The following is a 15,409-nucleotide window of genomic DNA, read 5'->3' as shown; positions in this document are numbered from 1 at the left end:
CGCTCGAGAGGCTGCCTTCTGGACAAGCTGAAGTCTCCGAATGCTCTTCAAAGGCTGCCCCAAATGGTTGTCCCAAATGTCCTTTTTCAAGAGTCAACTGGACTTTCTTGTTTTTCTTTGAAGATATTTTGCTTCTCATCCAAAAAGCTTCTTCAGGTAGACAAAAACACAACTGTGACAAGAGTTCACCTATGTCCCCCAGATGGTCTCTGGACGGCCTATTTGTAAGCGTGGGGAAATTTGACTGGACAGGTTCTTTGGTCAATTGCTCTTGCCAAGGTTCTTGGTTTGGTACTTGGTTTTGCTCCATCAGTTGATAGCTTAGCAGAGGAGCAGTTTTGCAATCTATAGCTATGATGTATTTCCCCTGGAGTCCAGACTCAGTAAGTCATGGATTTGTATCAATGGTTAAGGGATAGCTGAGGTAGTGAGAGAAATAAAGTTATTTGGAATAAAGAATCTCCTGTGGTTATTATTGATTATTAAAATATAATACTTTCCACTCTTGGTACATTCCAGGGTTTTGAAACAAATAGAATATGCTTAATAGCTTTCTTAATATTGCCTGTCTGCTTAATTATGTTTATATGATATTATTATGTAGTGTAGTACAAAACACTTGCCTATATAAAATTTAGCAAGCCGTACCCAAAAGATTCTTTCTCAAAATATGTTAACTATTCAAGGCTCGGAGTTGAAGTATCTCTGAAGCTCTGAATAACTGGATTCTAGCTGAATCTTTTTGTTTATTAGCCCTTAATTCTCAATATTGAACTGAAAATAAAACTGGAGCAATTGTAAATAATTTCCACTGTTGAAACAAAAATATGTATTCATGCTTCCGCATTTGCAAAGAAATGTAAATGACAATAATAAATCATTATGCTTAGAGGGGAGTAAAGCACTGTGAAGTGGTATATGTCTAAGTGCTATCGCTATTACTAAATAAATTATTAGCTGTTCAAATGTAGAGTTTTCTCTACGTAATTTATGAAACTAAACACAGAAATCCCTGCTGATGGATCCTAACCTTACACAATGTATCTGACTTTATAGGTCCACTAAACTATCTCATTTTCTAAAGTATTCCTGCTCTAAGTTCTCCATCCCATTGCATAGGATGCCGAATTAATAGTTCCCCACTTTTGAGAACATAAGCATAGAAGGTAATGTATTTAATACAGAACAGTTTTAAAGAAAAGCGGGGAGGAGCATTCTATTTGGCCAAAGCTGTTGAAATGGAAACCTATCTTCAGCCTTTATATTATATTATGATATCTGGTATACTGCCTTTATCTTCCCATCTATTCAGACTTCCAGATGGAGCTGTCTAGAGAAACCCCTGAGGCTATTTGAATTGTGCAGAAATGTTCTTCCTAGTTGAAAAAGGAATTTGTAATCAATTTTCTCCATACTAGCCAAAGTGCTTTTTCCTGTCCGTATTTACTCTTTAGTTTTCGTCTGCACAAAGTCTCTGGAAGCACCAGAGGGAGAGAACACAATAATAATAGGGTTTATAAATCAATCTTTCTGTTGTTGTTAGAGCTGGGAGCTGAATGTCAATGATACCCCCCCCCCCAAAAAAACACTTTGTGGAAGATGAGAGCCTTTAACTTAAAAACTAGGAGGGAAAAAAATCTCAATATGTTTTTTTTTCCCAAAGCGCCTTGATGTTTCAGTGCTGTTGGGCTTTCGGTCCTGAAGGATTCTTTCAAGGCTTAGAAGTTATAACTGAGTTCTGTGCAGAAAATTGGTCAATCAGGAAAGTGAGATCAATGTGACATGTTATAGGAACAAACTATTTGGAAACTATAATACTGCATATAGAACCGTTTCCTTCTCATGTATAAGTGTGACATAAGACATTATGTCTGCATAAGAGATGGATGCATAAGACATTTTCACAACAAATTTTAAGTTAGTGTGAAACTGTGTGCCAAAAGAAACACAAAGCAACTAGGAGAAGAGTATTATTGTAAGATTATGTTTGCATAATATGTTTAACCAGGATGTGGGCCTGGTGTCCCATAGACATTTCCAAAACCAATCTAATAAGATTCCAGCCAAAGGAACCCAGAGAAAGGTAACTAATTCAACCAATCATTCAGATTCCTTATGTCATGCAAATTACTTACTTATCTACCAAAATTAATTAATGTGGCAAGTTATTTACCTAATATACCTAAACACAGAAGACAGACTAGGAATGTAAATTGAAATAAATAAGAAAATGGTAAGATAACAGCTGTCAACTCTAGATGAGTTCAAATCACCAGGACCCGACCAAGTTCTGATGGAGCGGCCAGACGTGATCTTGGAACCATTGAACCAGATCTTTCATAGATCCCAGAGTACTGGGGAACTACCAGAGGACTAGAAAAGAGCTGATGTGGCTCTCATTTTCAAAAAAAAAAAAAACAGATTCAGAAAACTGCACACCAGTCAGTCTGACATCAATAACTGGGAAGATCCTGGAAAAGATAATCAAGTCACAGAGCTGCAAACACCTAGAAGCAAGCAGTTATAAACAAAACCCACGTGTCAAAAACAGATCATACCAAACAAGTCTTATTTCATTATTTGACAAAGTGACTAAATTAGTGGACTAGAGAAATGCAGTGGACATAATATACTTGGATTTCAGTAAACCATCTGACAAAGTAGACCACAACCTACTTCTTGGGAAGCTAAAAAAAAAGTGGGATAGACAGCAGCATCACCAGATGGATTTGTAATTAGCTGACAAACCACACTCCATGTGTAGTCCTTAATGGAACTACTTCTACGTGGAGAGGAACAAGTAGTGGGGTACCCCAATGTTCTGTTTTAGGCCCAGTACTTTTCAACATCTTCACAAATGATTTAGATGAGGGAGTAGAAGGGGAATTCATCAACTTTACACTAAACTAACAGGTGGACAAAGAGGGGCAGGGGAGTTGGATTTGATGCACTTTGTTCTTTCCCCTTTCTATGTCTTGCCTTGCATGTTTATATAACCTTTTTCCCGATTTATTACCGTTGCCTGGCTCCTCTGTGAAAATCCTCACCTCTTGGAGGATGCAAAGAGGGGGGCGTAGCCACATGGTTTAAAACTCCGGAAGATGGTCCTTGAAAACCCCTGCTTATCTGTTTCTCAGAGAGGCCGGTACAAAAACATCTTCTCACCTGCAATTTGGTGGGAATCCACATTGGGAGGGGTTCCTAAGTCCCTTTATCATGGATTGCACAGCCTGAGGGTCCCAGAGCCTGCTTTGAAAGTTGATTTGCTTTCACTCCTTTTCAATAAAAGATTCCTTTTGAAATACCAGGTTTTCAAGAGTCTACACTTTTCTGAAGTGGGGGGGAGTTAGGTCCTTACAGCAGGCTTCATATGATGTTTTGCAGCTTGTTCAATTTTGATTTTTATCTTCTGATTTTTATTATCTTTCTTCCTCCCCCTCCCCCCCCACAGGGACTTTGTGCTCAAACATTCTATGGTCACTTGCATTCCTGTAACCATGCTACGTTCAACATGAAGGTAAGCTAAACATAGTAAATAGTTATAGTTTAAATAGGATATATGTATGTATATATATATACCACATATAGGTACCATTTTGGTGGGATAGTACACCTCTTGATAGAGCCAAGGTGGCGCAGTGGTTAAAAAGCAGCACTGCAGGCTACTGCTAGATCAGCAGGTCAGCGGTTCAAATCCCACCGGCTCAGGGTTGACTCAGCCTTCCATCCTTCCGAGGTGGGTAAAATGAGGACCCAGATTGTTGGGGGCAATATGCTGACTCTCTGTAAACCGCTTAGAGAGGCCTGAAAGGCCTATGAAGCGGTATATAAGTCTACTGCTATTGCTATTGCTATTGCTCAGTGTCTGGTCATGCTGGCCACATGATCACGGAGAAGCCTTGGGTCCATTCTGTTTTGGGATCATTCTCTCAGCTAAGAAACAAAGATGAGCACGGCCCCCTAGAGTCGGACATGACTGAACATAGGAAACCTTTACGTTTACTTTATATACATGCAAACATTCAGTCATACATACATACATACATATAACATCTGTATATCAATTAATTTTGCAGCTGGTTATATAATCTACTTGAGTTTTTAGTTTCCTGAAATCATTATTTTTCAACAATAATTCCAGAAGACACTATTCTCCCAATTGAAAGGGAAAAAATCTTTATACTATTTATACATATATTTGTTTTCAGAGATTTTCACAGGTACAGGTATGCAGGTCTTGACATATCTGGGTCTTTTCCTATGTAAGATTGAGAGTATCTTGGCTACATTTCGATGAGGTTCCACTCACCATCTTCAGGCTGGTGCCTTCAGCTTCGTGCTTGTGCGAGCAAAGCCTGATCAGAGCTGCTGTCTTTCTATAAATATTGGTGTGTGTGTGTGGAGTGCTGGCTTTGTTGCTGTAAGCAGGTTGTTTGGCTGTGTTGTTACATCTTGATTAGTTGATGGAGTTGATGTATGCAGATTAGTTAGCTGTTTCGTAACATCCTGTGTGGCTAAGGTACTAGCTCAGTGTACTAAGTGTCATCTATATATCTAAGCCAGAGTTTGGGTTGTATTCAGATTTATCTAAGGTGTTGGTTTCAAAATGTTCCATGTAAATGATATGTAGATGACACTTTTGTAATTTGGCCACATGGGAAGAAAAACTGGACAAAAAACCTCACACATCTCAAAAGCCTACACCCCAAAATAGAATTTACTATGGAAATGGAAGCTAACAACCAACTTCCCTTTCTGAAAGTCCTAATCTACAAAAAACCCAATGGCTCCCTAGGACATACCATGTACTAGACAAAAACACACACCAACCACTACTTAAACGCACAATCCCATCACCACCCTGCACAGATCAACTCCGTAGCCAAGACCCTCATCTTCAGTACCAAACACCTAGCCGACAAAGACCACCTGAAAACTGAATTACACACTCTCATAAATGTATTAATGTCCAATGGATTCCAAAGAAACACAATTACCAACCTAATCCAAAGGGAGACTCCCCCAAAAAACCGAGACACAGAACAGGACAAAAGCATCACCCTCCTCCCTTACATCAAAGACACCACAGATAAAATCAGCAAAATTCTCCACAAACACAATATCAAGACAGCCTTCAACACTGACCAAAAAATAGCCAACATCTTAAGAAACCCCAAAGACAAAATCCAGCTAGAAAACCAAGGAGTCTATGAAATACCATGCAAAATCTGCCCTGCAACATACATAAGACAAACGAAACAACAACGGACACACAGCCAGCACCAATCAGCACCAATCTACCAATCATGATACAACCACCCGACCAATCATTCCACTTACTGAAACAAAACCAGCACTCCACACATACACACACCAAGATTTATAGAATATTATATATATATAATAAAATACTTTAGAGTCCTTTAGAGGACTTCTGTTTATCATATGTTCAATTTTAACCAATTACAATGGTTGCAATTTGCTGCTGAATTGTCTTACCCCTACTACTTTTATGGAATTGCATTTAGATTCCTGGATGATTATCAGGGCAATATTTTTGTTAAACTCTGTCGAATTTCAGATTGTATCTTCCTCCACAACTCCTTAAATATATATTAAAAAACCCTTCAAAGATGGAATAAGAAAACAGATCATTCCTATGTATTTTAACAAGAGGGTTATACTGACAGCATGTCTTATCTCCACTGCTGCATTACCTGCCTCCCCTTTCTAGAAAGGATGTTTTATGCTGACATCAGGATATGTGAGTTACTGAAACTGTTTTTGGTCACCATACTACAAAAAAGGATGTTGAGAACTTTGGAAAAAGTTCAGAGAAGAGCAACTAAGATGATCAAAGGCCTGCAGACTAAAACATTGGAAGAACGGCTGCAGGATTTGGGTTTGGCTAGTCTAAAGAAAAGAAGGGTTAGGGGTGACATGATAGCAGTATTCCAGTATTTGAGGGGCTGCCACAAAGCAGAGGGGCTCAAATTATTCTACAAAGAATACCAGAGGGCAGGACAAGAAAAATAGATGGAAACTAGTCAAAGAGAGAAGCCATCTGGAAGGGGGAGAAACTTCCTAACAGTGAGGACAATTAACCAGTGGGACAGAAGTTGCCTTCAGAAATCGTGGGTGTTCTATTACTGGAGGCTTTAAAGAAGAGACTAGACAGTCACTTACCTGAAATGGTATAAGTTTTCCTGCTTGAGCAGGGGGCTGGACTAGAAGACCTCCAAGGTCCCTTCCAGATCTATTCTATTCTAACAGTCTAGCCCTGTATTCTCCTGCAGTGTCCTTTAATTAAACACAATTAAACACAATACAAACAAACATTTGTATATTGATAATTGTATAGACTAACCTTTATTTTGATAAAGAATGTTACATCTGGCATAAAACGCTATGATGGAATTACTGATTGACATCCTTAGTAACTCAATTAGAAAAGTTAAAAACTGTCAGTAGAAGGCTGATTAAACAGAACAAGGGCTACAATTTTAGAAGCTATAATTACACCTCCAGAAATTAATTGTGGATCTGTGGAACTCAGGCAGCTGAACTGTAGGTGTGCATACTGTACATGTAACTATCAAATTATTCAAACTGCTTTTTCATTCTGAAAACTGGAGTGCTTAATATATTCTCCTACAGGAATATCCATAGCTTAGTATTGGAAAGTAAGAGTATTTTTATGTCACTTCCTATGGTGTCAATAGGAAAAAGCAATATAAAGAATCATTTTAATTTGTCTGCTCCTAGTCACCTTTGAATTCCTTGACGCAGAAATGGTTTGCGTTGCCTTCTTCCAGGATATTTTGGGGATATTCAAATTTGTTTGGTCTAGGATTTCCAGGTGGTCTGCAATCCACCTATTTGATCCCTGCAAAATGATCAGATAAATAGAGATTCAGAGATGACCTGATTTCTTCAACCTGTGACGAATCCACCCGATTCATCTCAACAAAGTAACTTGGGTGCCTATGGGCTGCTTCAAGCCAGTAATGTGGAAGGAGATTTTGCAAAGCCGGCTGAAGTCCTTTCAGCTGGCTGCTTTTAGGATCGCCCACCGAGTATGTCAGAATCATTCGGTCTAGAAAGCACTTTGGCAAGCGTTGTGTCATTTGTTGGTGCTTGACATTCATCACATTTTAGGCTAACACACTGTCAACACACTGTCTGCCCCATCCAAACTGCTAGGGAACCGCACTCCTTCCACAGCGCAGGGGAAAGGGTTTCAGAGAAGGCATCTGCTCTGGATGAAGCTTCAGGCTAAGTGGTTTTAGCACACAGTGCCGGGTTTTGTAGAATGTTCAACAAAGTTGCAGAGCCTGGAAGACATTCAGGACGCACTGGACAATTTAGCCTCGATCGCAGGCAGTCCTGTAATGTGCATCTAGTCCAATGTCCAGTTCCAAAATTGCAGTTAGTTATACAAGTCTTATTTCGGAGTTCTGGTCCACCTTAAATTTAATTCAACTTCTGTGAAACCGGAAGAGAAGCTGGGGGCCATCTTAATCTTTTGCAGAGAAAGTATTCTCATGCAGAAAATTATAAGGATATCACAATTTAATTATAATTGCATGTTAAAAAACCAGTGGAGTTGGGCCGAAATTATCTGGTAAGTCTTTCATTTAAGAAAGATAGCTCTTCTACAGGCCCTTTACAGAGACAAGGCCTTAGAGGTAGACGGTTTTTGGAAAATCAGGCCACTTCCCACTCTTTAGGGTGAATTAAATTGCCTTAATATGACAAGAAGATGGTTGTCAAGGATGAGCAATGCACAATACAGTACAACACAATACAGAATAACTATGTGGGCTGCTTGTGGATCTCAGATTTCCTGTTTTTAGTCCCAGAAACCGGGCCCCCAATTGCATCATCAAATCTCTATATAATGAGTGTCAGTTCTAGTGATTTTCAGTAGGAAAGGAAATATATTAATCCATATATAGATTTAATAAATTTTAAAATATCTAAGAAGTGGAGGAATCAGTCTAAGAATCCTATTACTGTTCTGTTCATTGCAGCTGAACTGCTTTAGGACCTTTGACAGGGAGTGACAAAGCAGAGGAGAAACAAGGGAAATTGCACTGCAAATTTTAGATAATTGTTCAATCCAATCTTTGGACAAGTTTTTTTTACCAAGAGTGTAAAGTTGCCTGCACAACTAAAACCCCTCCGTTTTTTACATGCACCATGAATATGAAACTTACTTAAAAAGAGACAGTGTTTTGATTACACAGCGTCACCATAATCATGATTCCAGCTGGTGAAATCTGTTTGTGAATGAAAGAAGGACTAGACTATATTTCAAAATTAGTATAGAGTATGTAAGTTGCAGAGGCTAAGGCCAAAAAACACGGTAAGGTTTTGTAGTTCTTCCCAATTAAAAATATATACCTCTAAAACCAGAATATATATGAATACTTATTTATATATATAAAAGGAAGCTGGATTGGAAAATGAGTAAGATTTTAAACCAGGAGGAAGAAATATCATTAACCTTTGTAACAATTACAAAGTAATAATAAACCTAAAGAAATACTAATAAGTAAAAGATAATTAATAGAATATCTAACAATATCTAATCAAATATCACTGTAAATTCCAGGTTAACTATTCCAACAGTCGATCCAAATTCTCCCCTAATAAAAATGTTGCTATGGTCACTTATCAAAAAACAAGTTGAGCAGCTGAGTGGCATCCATAATTTACAATAAATGTCACAATGAGCCAGAGACTTTAATCCTGTACTGGCAATTACATCTTACCAAACATAGCAAATAAACAAGAAGCGCTCTGGGGTAAATTAAACTCATTTTTTAATTCTGTAAAGTGCAGGATTCAGAATGCAGGAATGTCTGAACTTCAGACTTGCAGAAATGTTTATATAAAATCTTTCTTTTTTTGGTTTGCCCTGTCATCAGCCAGACATTAGCAAAAGGTCAGGGATCTCTGTTAGGCTGCAGATGGGTAGAGACATAAAGCAGTCAGAGTCCTTTAAATTTCTCTTCTAAGAGTTAAATTTTAATCCAATTCTTGAACCTTTGCATATGAAGCTCCTGCCACAGAAAAGTGACAGGTCGATGCTTTTGTTTTAACCCATACCAAAATACAGTGATGTAACCAAGTCTTGTAACTATGAAAGAATCAGAGGGGTGGAAGGAGTGTTGGAGGTCTTCCAGTCCAACTCCCTGCCCGAGGCAAGAGTCCCTGTGCCATCCTAGACAAATGGTTGTCCAATATTTTGTTGAAAACCCGTAGAAATGGAACATCCGCAATTCTAGGAAGCAGGCTACGCCATTGGTTAATTAGTCACGCGGTCAAGAAATTTCTCCTTTGTTCCAAGTAGGATCACTATTTAATGACCTTCCACCGACAGTTTGACTTCTTGCCCTGCCTTCAGGTCCTTTGGAGAATAAATCAACCCTCTCATCTCTGTGACTGCTGCTCAGGTGCTGGAAAACAGTTATCATGTAGCCTCTAGACCAGGGGTCATCACCGGAGAAGTGGTGGGCGAGCACATGTGTGCACAGGAACATCCCCACTCACATGAGGAGTGGGCAAGCATGTGCGCGCCACTCACACGAAGCTGTGCACATGGGCACTTGCCTGCCACTCATGCAGAACCATTCCCTCCCCCCACCACCACCACCAGTCTGCAAAGCCAAAAAGTTTGGGGAGCTCTGCTTTAGATCCCTTATCATCTTAGTTGCTCTTCTCCACACTCTTTCTAGGGCAACAGAGTGTAACAGAGTGAGCTCCCGTTACTTGTCCCGGCTTCTGCCAACCTAGCAGCTTGAAAGCGTGTAAGTAGAAAAATAGGGGCCACCTTTGGTGGGAAGGGAACAGCATTCCGTGCGCCTTCGGATTTTAGTCATGCCGACCACATGATCATGGATACGTCTTCGGACAGTGCTGGCTTTTCAGCTTTGTAATGGAGATGAGCACCGCCCCCCAGAGTCAGGAACGACTAGCACATATGTGCGAGGGGAACCATTACCTAAAACCATTACCTAATATGTTTACAAGTAACTCGAAACAGTAAACATATCCAGCGCACCTTCCTCCTCTTATTTTTTCACAACAACCCTGTTAGGTAGGATGGGCTCAGAGAGAATGACAAAGCCACTCTTCCAGCTTTCATGGCCAAGGTGGGAGAAAAATCATAATTTCTTATTTTCCGAAATGGTTTGCTCTATGCAATAAATAAGATTCCCAGGGCCCTCCTTGATTGAGCATACTGGTATGTGAGAATGAATTAGTGTATCCTCACGATATAGAAGTTATTCTACTTCCCTTCGTTTATTTTTTAATTAAATACTCTATCATCTAATTCAGGGCTATAAAAGTCCCAGCTGGTGAGCCAGATGTGACACATGCTGGCCACACCCACACCCAGTTAAGCAAATTGGGGGGAAGTCCAGATATGTCACATGACACCCCTTATCTAATTGATGCTAAAGTTAAATGATGGATGTGGCTCCTGAGAAACTGTTATGTGTTCTTGTACATGTAGGTCAGCGATGGCGAACCTTTTTTGGCTCGCATGCCATAAGTGGGGGGAGTGCAGCGGGGGGGTCATGTGCGGGCATGCCACACCCATAATGCAATGTGCGACCCCCCCAGTGCATATGCGCGCACTACAGGCGCGACCCCCATTTTTGTATGCTTTTTTCACCTTCCCCAGACTCTAGAGGCTTTATAGGAGCCTGGAGAGGGCAAAAACAGCCCCCCCCCGCTCTCCCGAAAGCCCTACGGAGGTTTCAGGGACCTTCAGGAGGCTTCCCCGAAGCCTTCGGAGCAGTCAAAATGTCCCTCCGAGCAAACCGGAAGTCCGTTCCTGAACTTCCGGTTTGCCTGTAGGGCCGGTTTTTTGCGCTCCGGAGGCTTCAGGGAAGCTCATGAAGCCTCCAGGGGGGGTGGGGAGGCTCTTTTTGCCCTCCCCAGGCTCCTATAAAGCCTCTGAAGTCTGGGGAGGGTGAAAAATGGCTTTTAAAAAAAGGGTGAACTCAGCTGGCCAGCGCGCGCATGTGTGCTGACAGGGCAGCGCCTTGTGTGCCCTGACAAATGGGTCCACACGTGCCATAGGTTCACCATCACTGTTCTAGGTTATTAACTAAAAAAATAAAAAAATGGTGGTCTTGTAGAGACCTGCTACCTGTAAACGTAGATAGCAAATGGATGGGAATGTTAACTCCTAGGGAAGGCAAGTTGAACTTCCCCACAAACCTTCAGCCTGGGGAATTCCACCATTGGCCCAACTACAGAGAACGGCTTAAGCAAGGGAAGCTGCAGCCCAGCGATGAGGCTGTTCAAGCAACCGCAGCCCCAGTTGATGCCTATGGCTCAGCCCCACCAGTAGAGTCTCCCACCTGGCTATCAGGGAGATCCTGCTCCAGCCACCTTCAGGTTCTTCTGAAGGACCACCGTTGCTCCCACTCCCATGACCTGGGCACACAGTGTGTTCACACTCAGAATCCAGCTGGGCATATTTTTTTGAGAGGGAACCTTTCCCACCTCCACATCCATCCAGGTCTTGGTGATTCATGCCAGAAGCACCATCTTATCCAAGATTAAATCCTGGTTAAAACGACCCTTAATAGAGACCATCCTGGCTTTAACCAGCAATAGCTACTTAAGGCTTAATAACTGTCCATCTTGCCCAGAAGCAAACTATATCCTTATTTCCCTCACATAAACAACTGCTCATCATCACTGTAATATTCTTGCCTGTCCCTCTCTCCCCAACACCTACCTCTTCCCAGACTCAGCCCTCTCTCTTGGATGAAGAGCTACGTCAATGGACAAGTCTCAATAGGTCAGTTAGCACCAGGTGCTGGAGGCCTAATGAGATGCCTTCTATGTTTGGAATATAGCGCTTTAAAGTTACACAGTTTATTCAAATGGAACAGAAACAGTGAAAAAGAAGGAGGATTTGCACCATAAGTTAAAATAATTCATGTTTCTCAGAAGAATAAGCAAATGAACTGCTGTAAAGAATATCTGGCTTAAAATGCTGAGTCACCAGCTGGGTGACTTTGAGCCAGTCGCCATTTCTTAGTCCAACTCTCCTCACAAGATTGTTGTTGTAGGGAAAATAGGAAGAGGGAGGTGTATCCGATATGTTCGCTGACTTATTTGTAAAAATAATAAAGCTGGGGATAATAATTCATTAATTAAATAAGTAAGTACATAAAATAAGTGGAAGAGCAAATAAAAACAGCACAATTGTGGGTATCTACTATTATCACCCAATCTAGAAAATGTGACAAATGGAAATTGCACATATTTAAAAAAATGTGAAATGGTGATGTGGGACTGTAATTCCCTCCATATATGTACATAGTCATTCCTTTCAAAGTAGCAGTTGTTTGCAAATACAGAAAAGGAGTAAAAAGCAATAACTCAAAGAAACTAAAGGCACACGAAAAACAAACATACAACTAGTGTGCATCAACACCATTTGGCAAACCTTTCTATTACTTTCCCATCTCCCCTTACACTGTAGCCATACCCCACTTCATCCACTGACTTTTGTTCTTTACGCTTCCACCTCCCTCTCTCAGAATTTCATCAACTCCAGTTACACCTGTGTCAATATTCCTCTATTACTTGACTCATTGCAACTTAATGTATTGTTCTTATGGTTCGATCTCCGTTCATTCTCTCTCCATGACTAAGTCATCTCAAAGTACTTTCTTCAAACAGTTTGGAGTTTATATCCTGTTTTTATTCACTGAGCATCCTTTCAAGCTTGGCCCTTCTTATTTTACTACCCACATTTATTCAGTATCTCATTTCCACTTCAACATTTTATATCACTCCTGACATGTCCAACTCTCACTTCCAAATAACTGAGTAGAAGTATGTTCTTATCCACACCTATTCTTTTGATAAACATTAATGTCTCACAAAACACCACATACCACCTACAACCTTTCTACTAGCATTTTTCTATCTCTCCATCTTTAGTAAACATTTCACCAGGGTGAACAATTTAATTTGCTTGCTCTAGTTCTTCTCGATGTATGTTTATCTTGCGATTTTCTCTTCGATTTTTCGTGTTAAACACCGCTTCTGTCTTTGACGCATTAAGTTTCAGATTCGTAGTCCTCTTTTCAATATTGAGTATCTAACGTCATTACAAGTCATTTAGCTCTTCAGCCAACATGTGGCATATATCTGAATACATAAGTACACTCCCAACATTTAATGTTATCACAAGTTAACACATCATCATCCAAAAGGATAGCACCCATTCTCGTCTTATTTCTGGCTCAATGCTGAACAATTTGCTAAGTAAATTGTCTACTGTATTTGCATGAATATTTTATGTACATTGAATTTACATTCAACAGTCAACTTTCGATTCACATTTGCACAAAACTTATGTAATTCAGTCATTTTCCCTTTATTTTACAGGCTGTGTAAATCCTTGGGCAATAAGTCTACTTTCTCACAGACTTTTCTCAGTGAGTTGCTGCAAATTTGATTTGCAGATTTCTGCCTGGCATAAAGACGCTCCACTGACCTTCCCACATTTGTTCACTGTCAGTAATGAAAGGGTTGCCTGTAGATTTTCCTTTCCTCCTGCTAATTCTCTGTGCCTGTTTGGGCTTTAGGGGTGCAGTCAGACCACTTTCGCATAGTACAATTCAAGGTAGTAACTCAACAGCCAGGGACTCTTCTCTGAGGTTCCCAACTTAACAGCTTGAACTCTTACAGCTCTTCTTCCAGGGATGTTTCTGTCCGTATCAATTTGAAGAGGTTTTACCGATTTTGGGCAACATGCCACATGTTAGTCCTCAAAACATTAATTCTTCAAAATCTTAATAGTCATGTTTAATTTGAAAATGAAGGGGAAAGATAGCACTTCTATGCAGATTAGATTGTTCCTATGGTTAAGTGGGTAGCTTGACCTTCAGGAAGTATTAAAGTCACTTTTTAAGGAAAATCTCAGTCCTTCAGTTGTTTTGAAGAAATAGGACAAAATGAGCAATAAGATACAAGGACATGTATAATCTTGCTTATTTCCTAAGGGAAGACTTCGCGGAAGGAAGGAACATGCTCTTCAAAGGGTTTTGAGTGATGACTGGAATAGCAGATTGAAAAGATCTTTGTAATGTTTTTTTTCTATTTTTTTCTATTTTTTTATATTGTGAGCTGCCCAGTCGTACACTAAAACAGCAGTAGCAACAGCACTTAGACTTATATGCTACTTCACAGTGCTTTACAGCCTCCTCTAAGCCGCCTTCAGAGTCGGCATCGTTTCCATAAGGCCCCCAACAACCTGGGCCCCCATTTTAATGACCCTGGAAGGATGGAATCGGCATTGAGTCAGCATTGAGCTGGTCAGGATCAAACTCCAGGAGTAGGCAGAGTCTGCAATACGGCATTCTAACCACTGTACCACCATGCCTATATACATTTGATTGATAAATAAACTAATATTTAATTCCGAAGTTTGTTAGATTGCTGTGGGCAGGAGTATTTGGTCCAAGTCCTACATGTATTCCTTAACAGATTGTAGCTCTCTGCCCCTTAAGCTCATCCCACGCAAGAACAAGCAGCATTTATTTGCATTTATGATAGGTGAATTTAAATACACTTCTTTCATCAGCTTTTGTCTCGTGTAGGCTAAAAAAGGTTGAAGCATAAACCTGTTGAGATACGTGTGGCCAAGTGAGAGGTTTTTTCAGTGATCCCTCTTTTATTTTAATCATTGTAGTGAGAAGCGGAAGCAAACTGTCCTCCATTTATAAGTAAATCTCTAGATTACAGCTGCACGTTTTGTAGAAAAAAAAGGCTTCTCTTGCTTGTTTTATAAAGTTAAGTGGGAGAAAAACAGCATCCAGTACCTTAGCACCAATCAGCAGTAGAGTTGAATATATTTTAAATTAGCCCAAGATCAGAAACCTTCTCAAATTGTTTCATTCAATCGGAACACGAGGAGAATGTTGAAAAAGAGGAGGCCTCAGAGAAAGGAAAGGGAGAACTAGCTGCAGCTGAACACGAGAGGCTCAAATGTTAATAGCTAGGCAGCCATCAGGGCCCCATTCTGTTTTTTAATTTATTGAACCAATATCTGTGCCACATTTCTTCTAAAACGAAAAATAAAGCCAGCAGCAGATTCAAATATGTCCTTTATCCTAAACCAAACAGGATAATCCATATGCAAATAAAAATCAGCTGCAGATAGTTTATGCCTATATAATAGAACCAAAGATTTTTTTTTTCGCTTTAAGTTCTTGGTAGTCTTCCATGAGGGGATGCGATAGTTCAGCAGTTAAAGGCATTGAGCTTGTCAGCTGGAAAGCTGACAGCCCAGATTGGAGACCCAAGATCTGTACAACAGGGTGAGCTCCCATTCCTGCCACAGCTCTTGCCTCCCCAGCAGGTC

General features: G+C 40.3%; 1 protein-coding gene and 1 long non-coding RNA gene across 3 annotated transcripts in view; one reads left to right on the top strand and one right to left on the bottom strand.

Annotated features, from left to right (window-relative positions):
* Window positions 1-15,409, bottom strand: part of LOC148049309 (uncharacterized) — a 53,034-nt gene that overhangs the window by 8,174 nt on the left and 29,451 nt on the right. The window lies entirely within an intron of this gene.
* Window positions 1-15,409, top strand: part of SPAG16 (sperm associated antigen 16) — a 111,369-nt gene that overhangs the window by 66,799 nt on the left and 29,161 nt on the right. For both annotated transcript variants that reach the window (XM_087706286.1, XM_087706292.1), the window contains exon 14: window positions 3,452-3,517. In XM_087706286.1, coding sequence (XP_087562412.1) covers window positions 3,452-3,517 — 66 coding nt within the window. The remainder of the gene's footprint in view (window positions 1-3,451; window positions 3,518-15,409) is intronic.

The sequence above is a fragment of the Thamnophis sirtalis genome, unplaced genomic scaffold (assembly GCF_051295495.1).
Source record: "Thamnophis sirtalis isolate CommonGarterSnake01/CBP01778 unplaced genomic scaffold, rThaSir2_p1.2 scaffold_1, whole genome shotgun sequence".
Classification (NCBI taxonomy): domain Eukaryota; kingdom Metazoa; phylum Chordata; class Lepidosauria; order Squamata; family Natricidae; genus Thamnophis; species Thamnophis sirtalis.
This window is presented reverse-complemented; position numbering and strand designations above follow the sequence as displayed.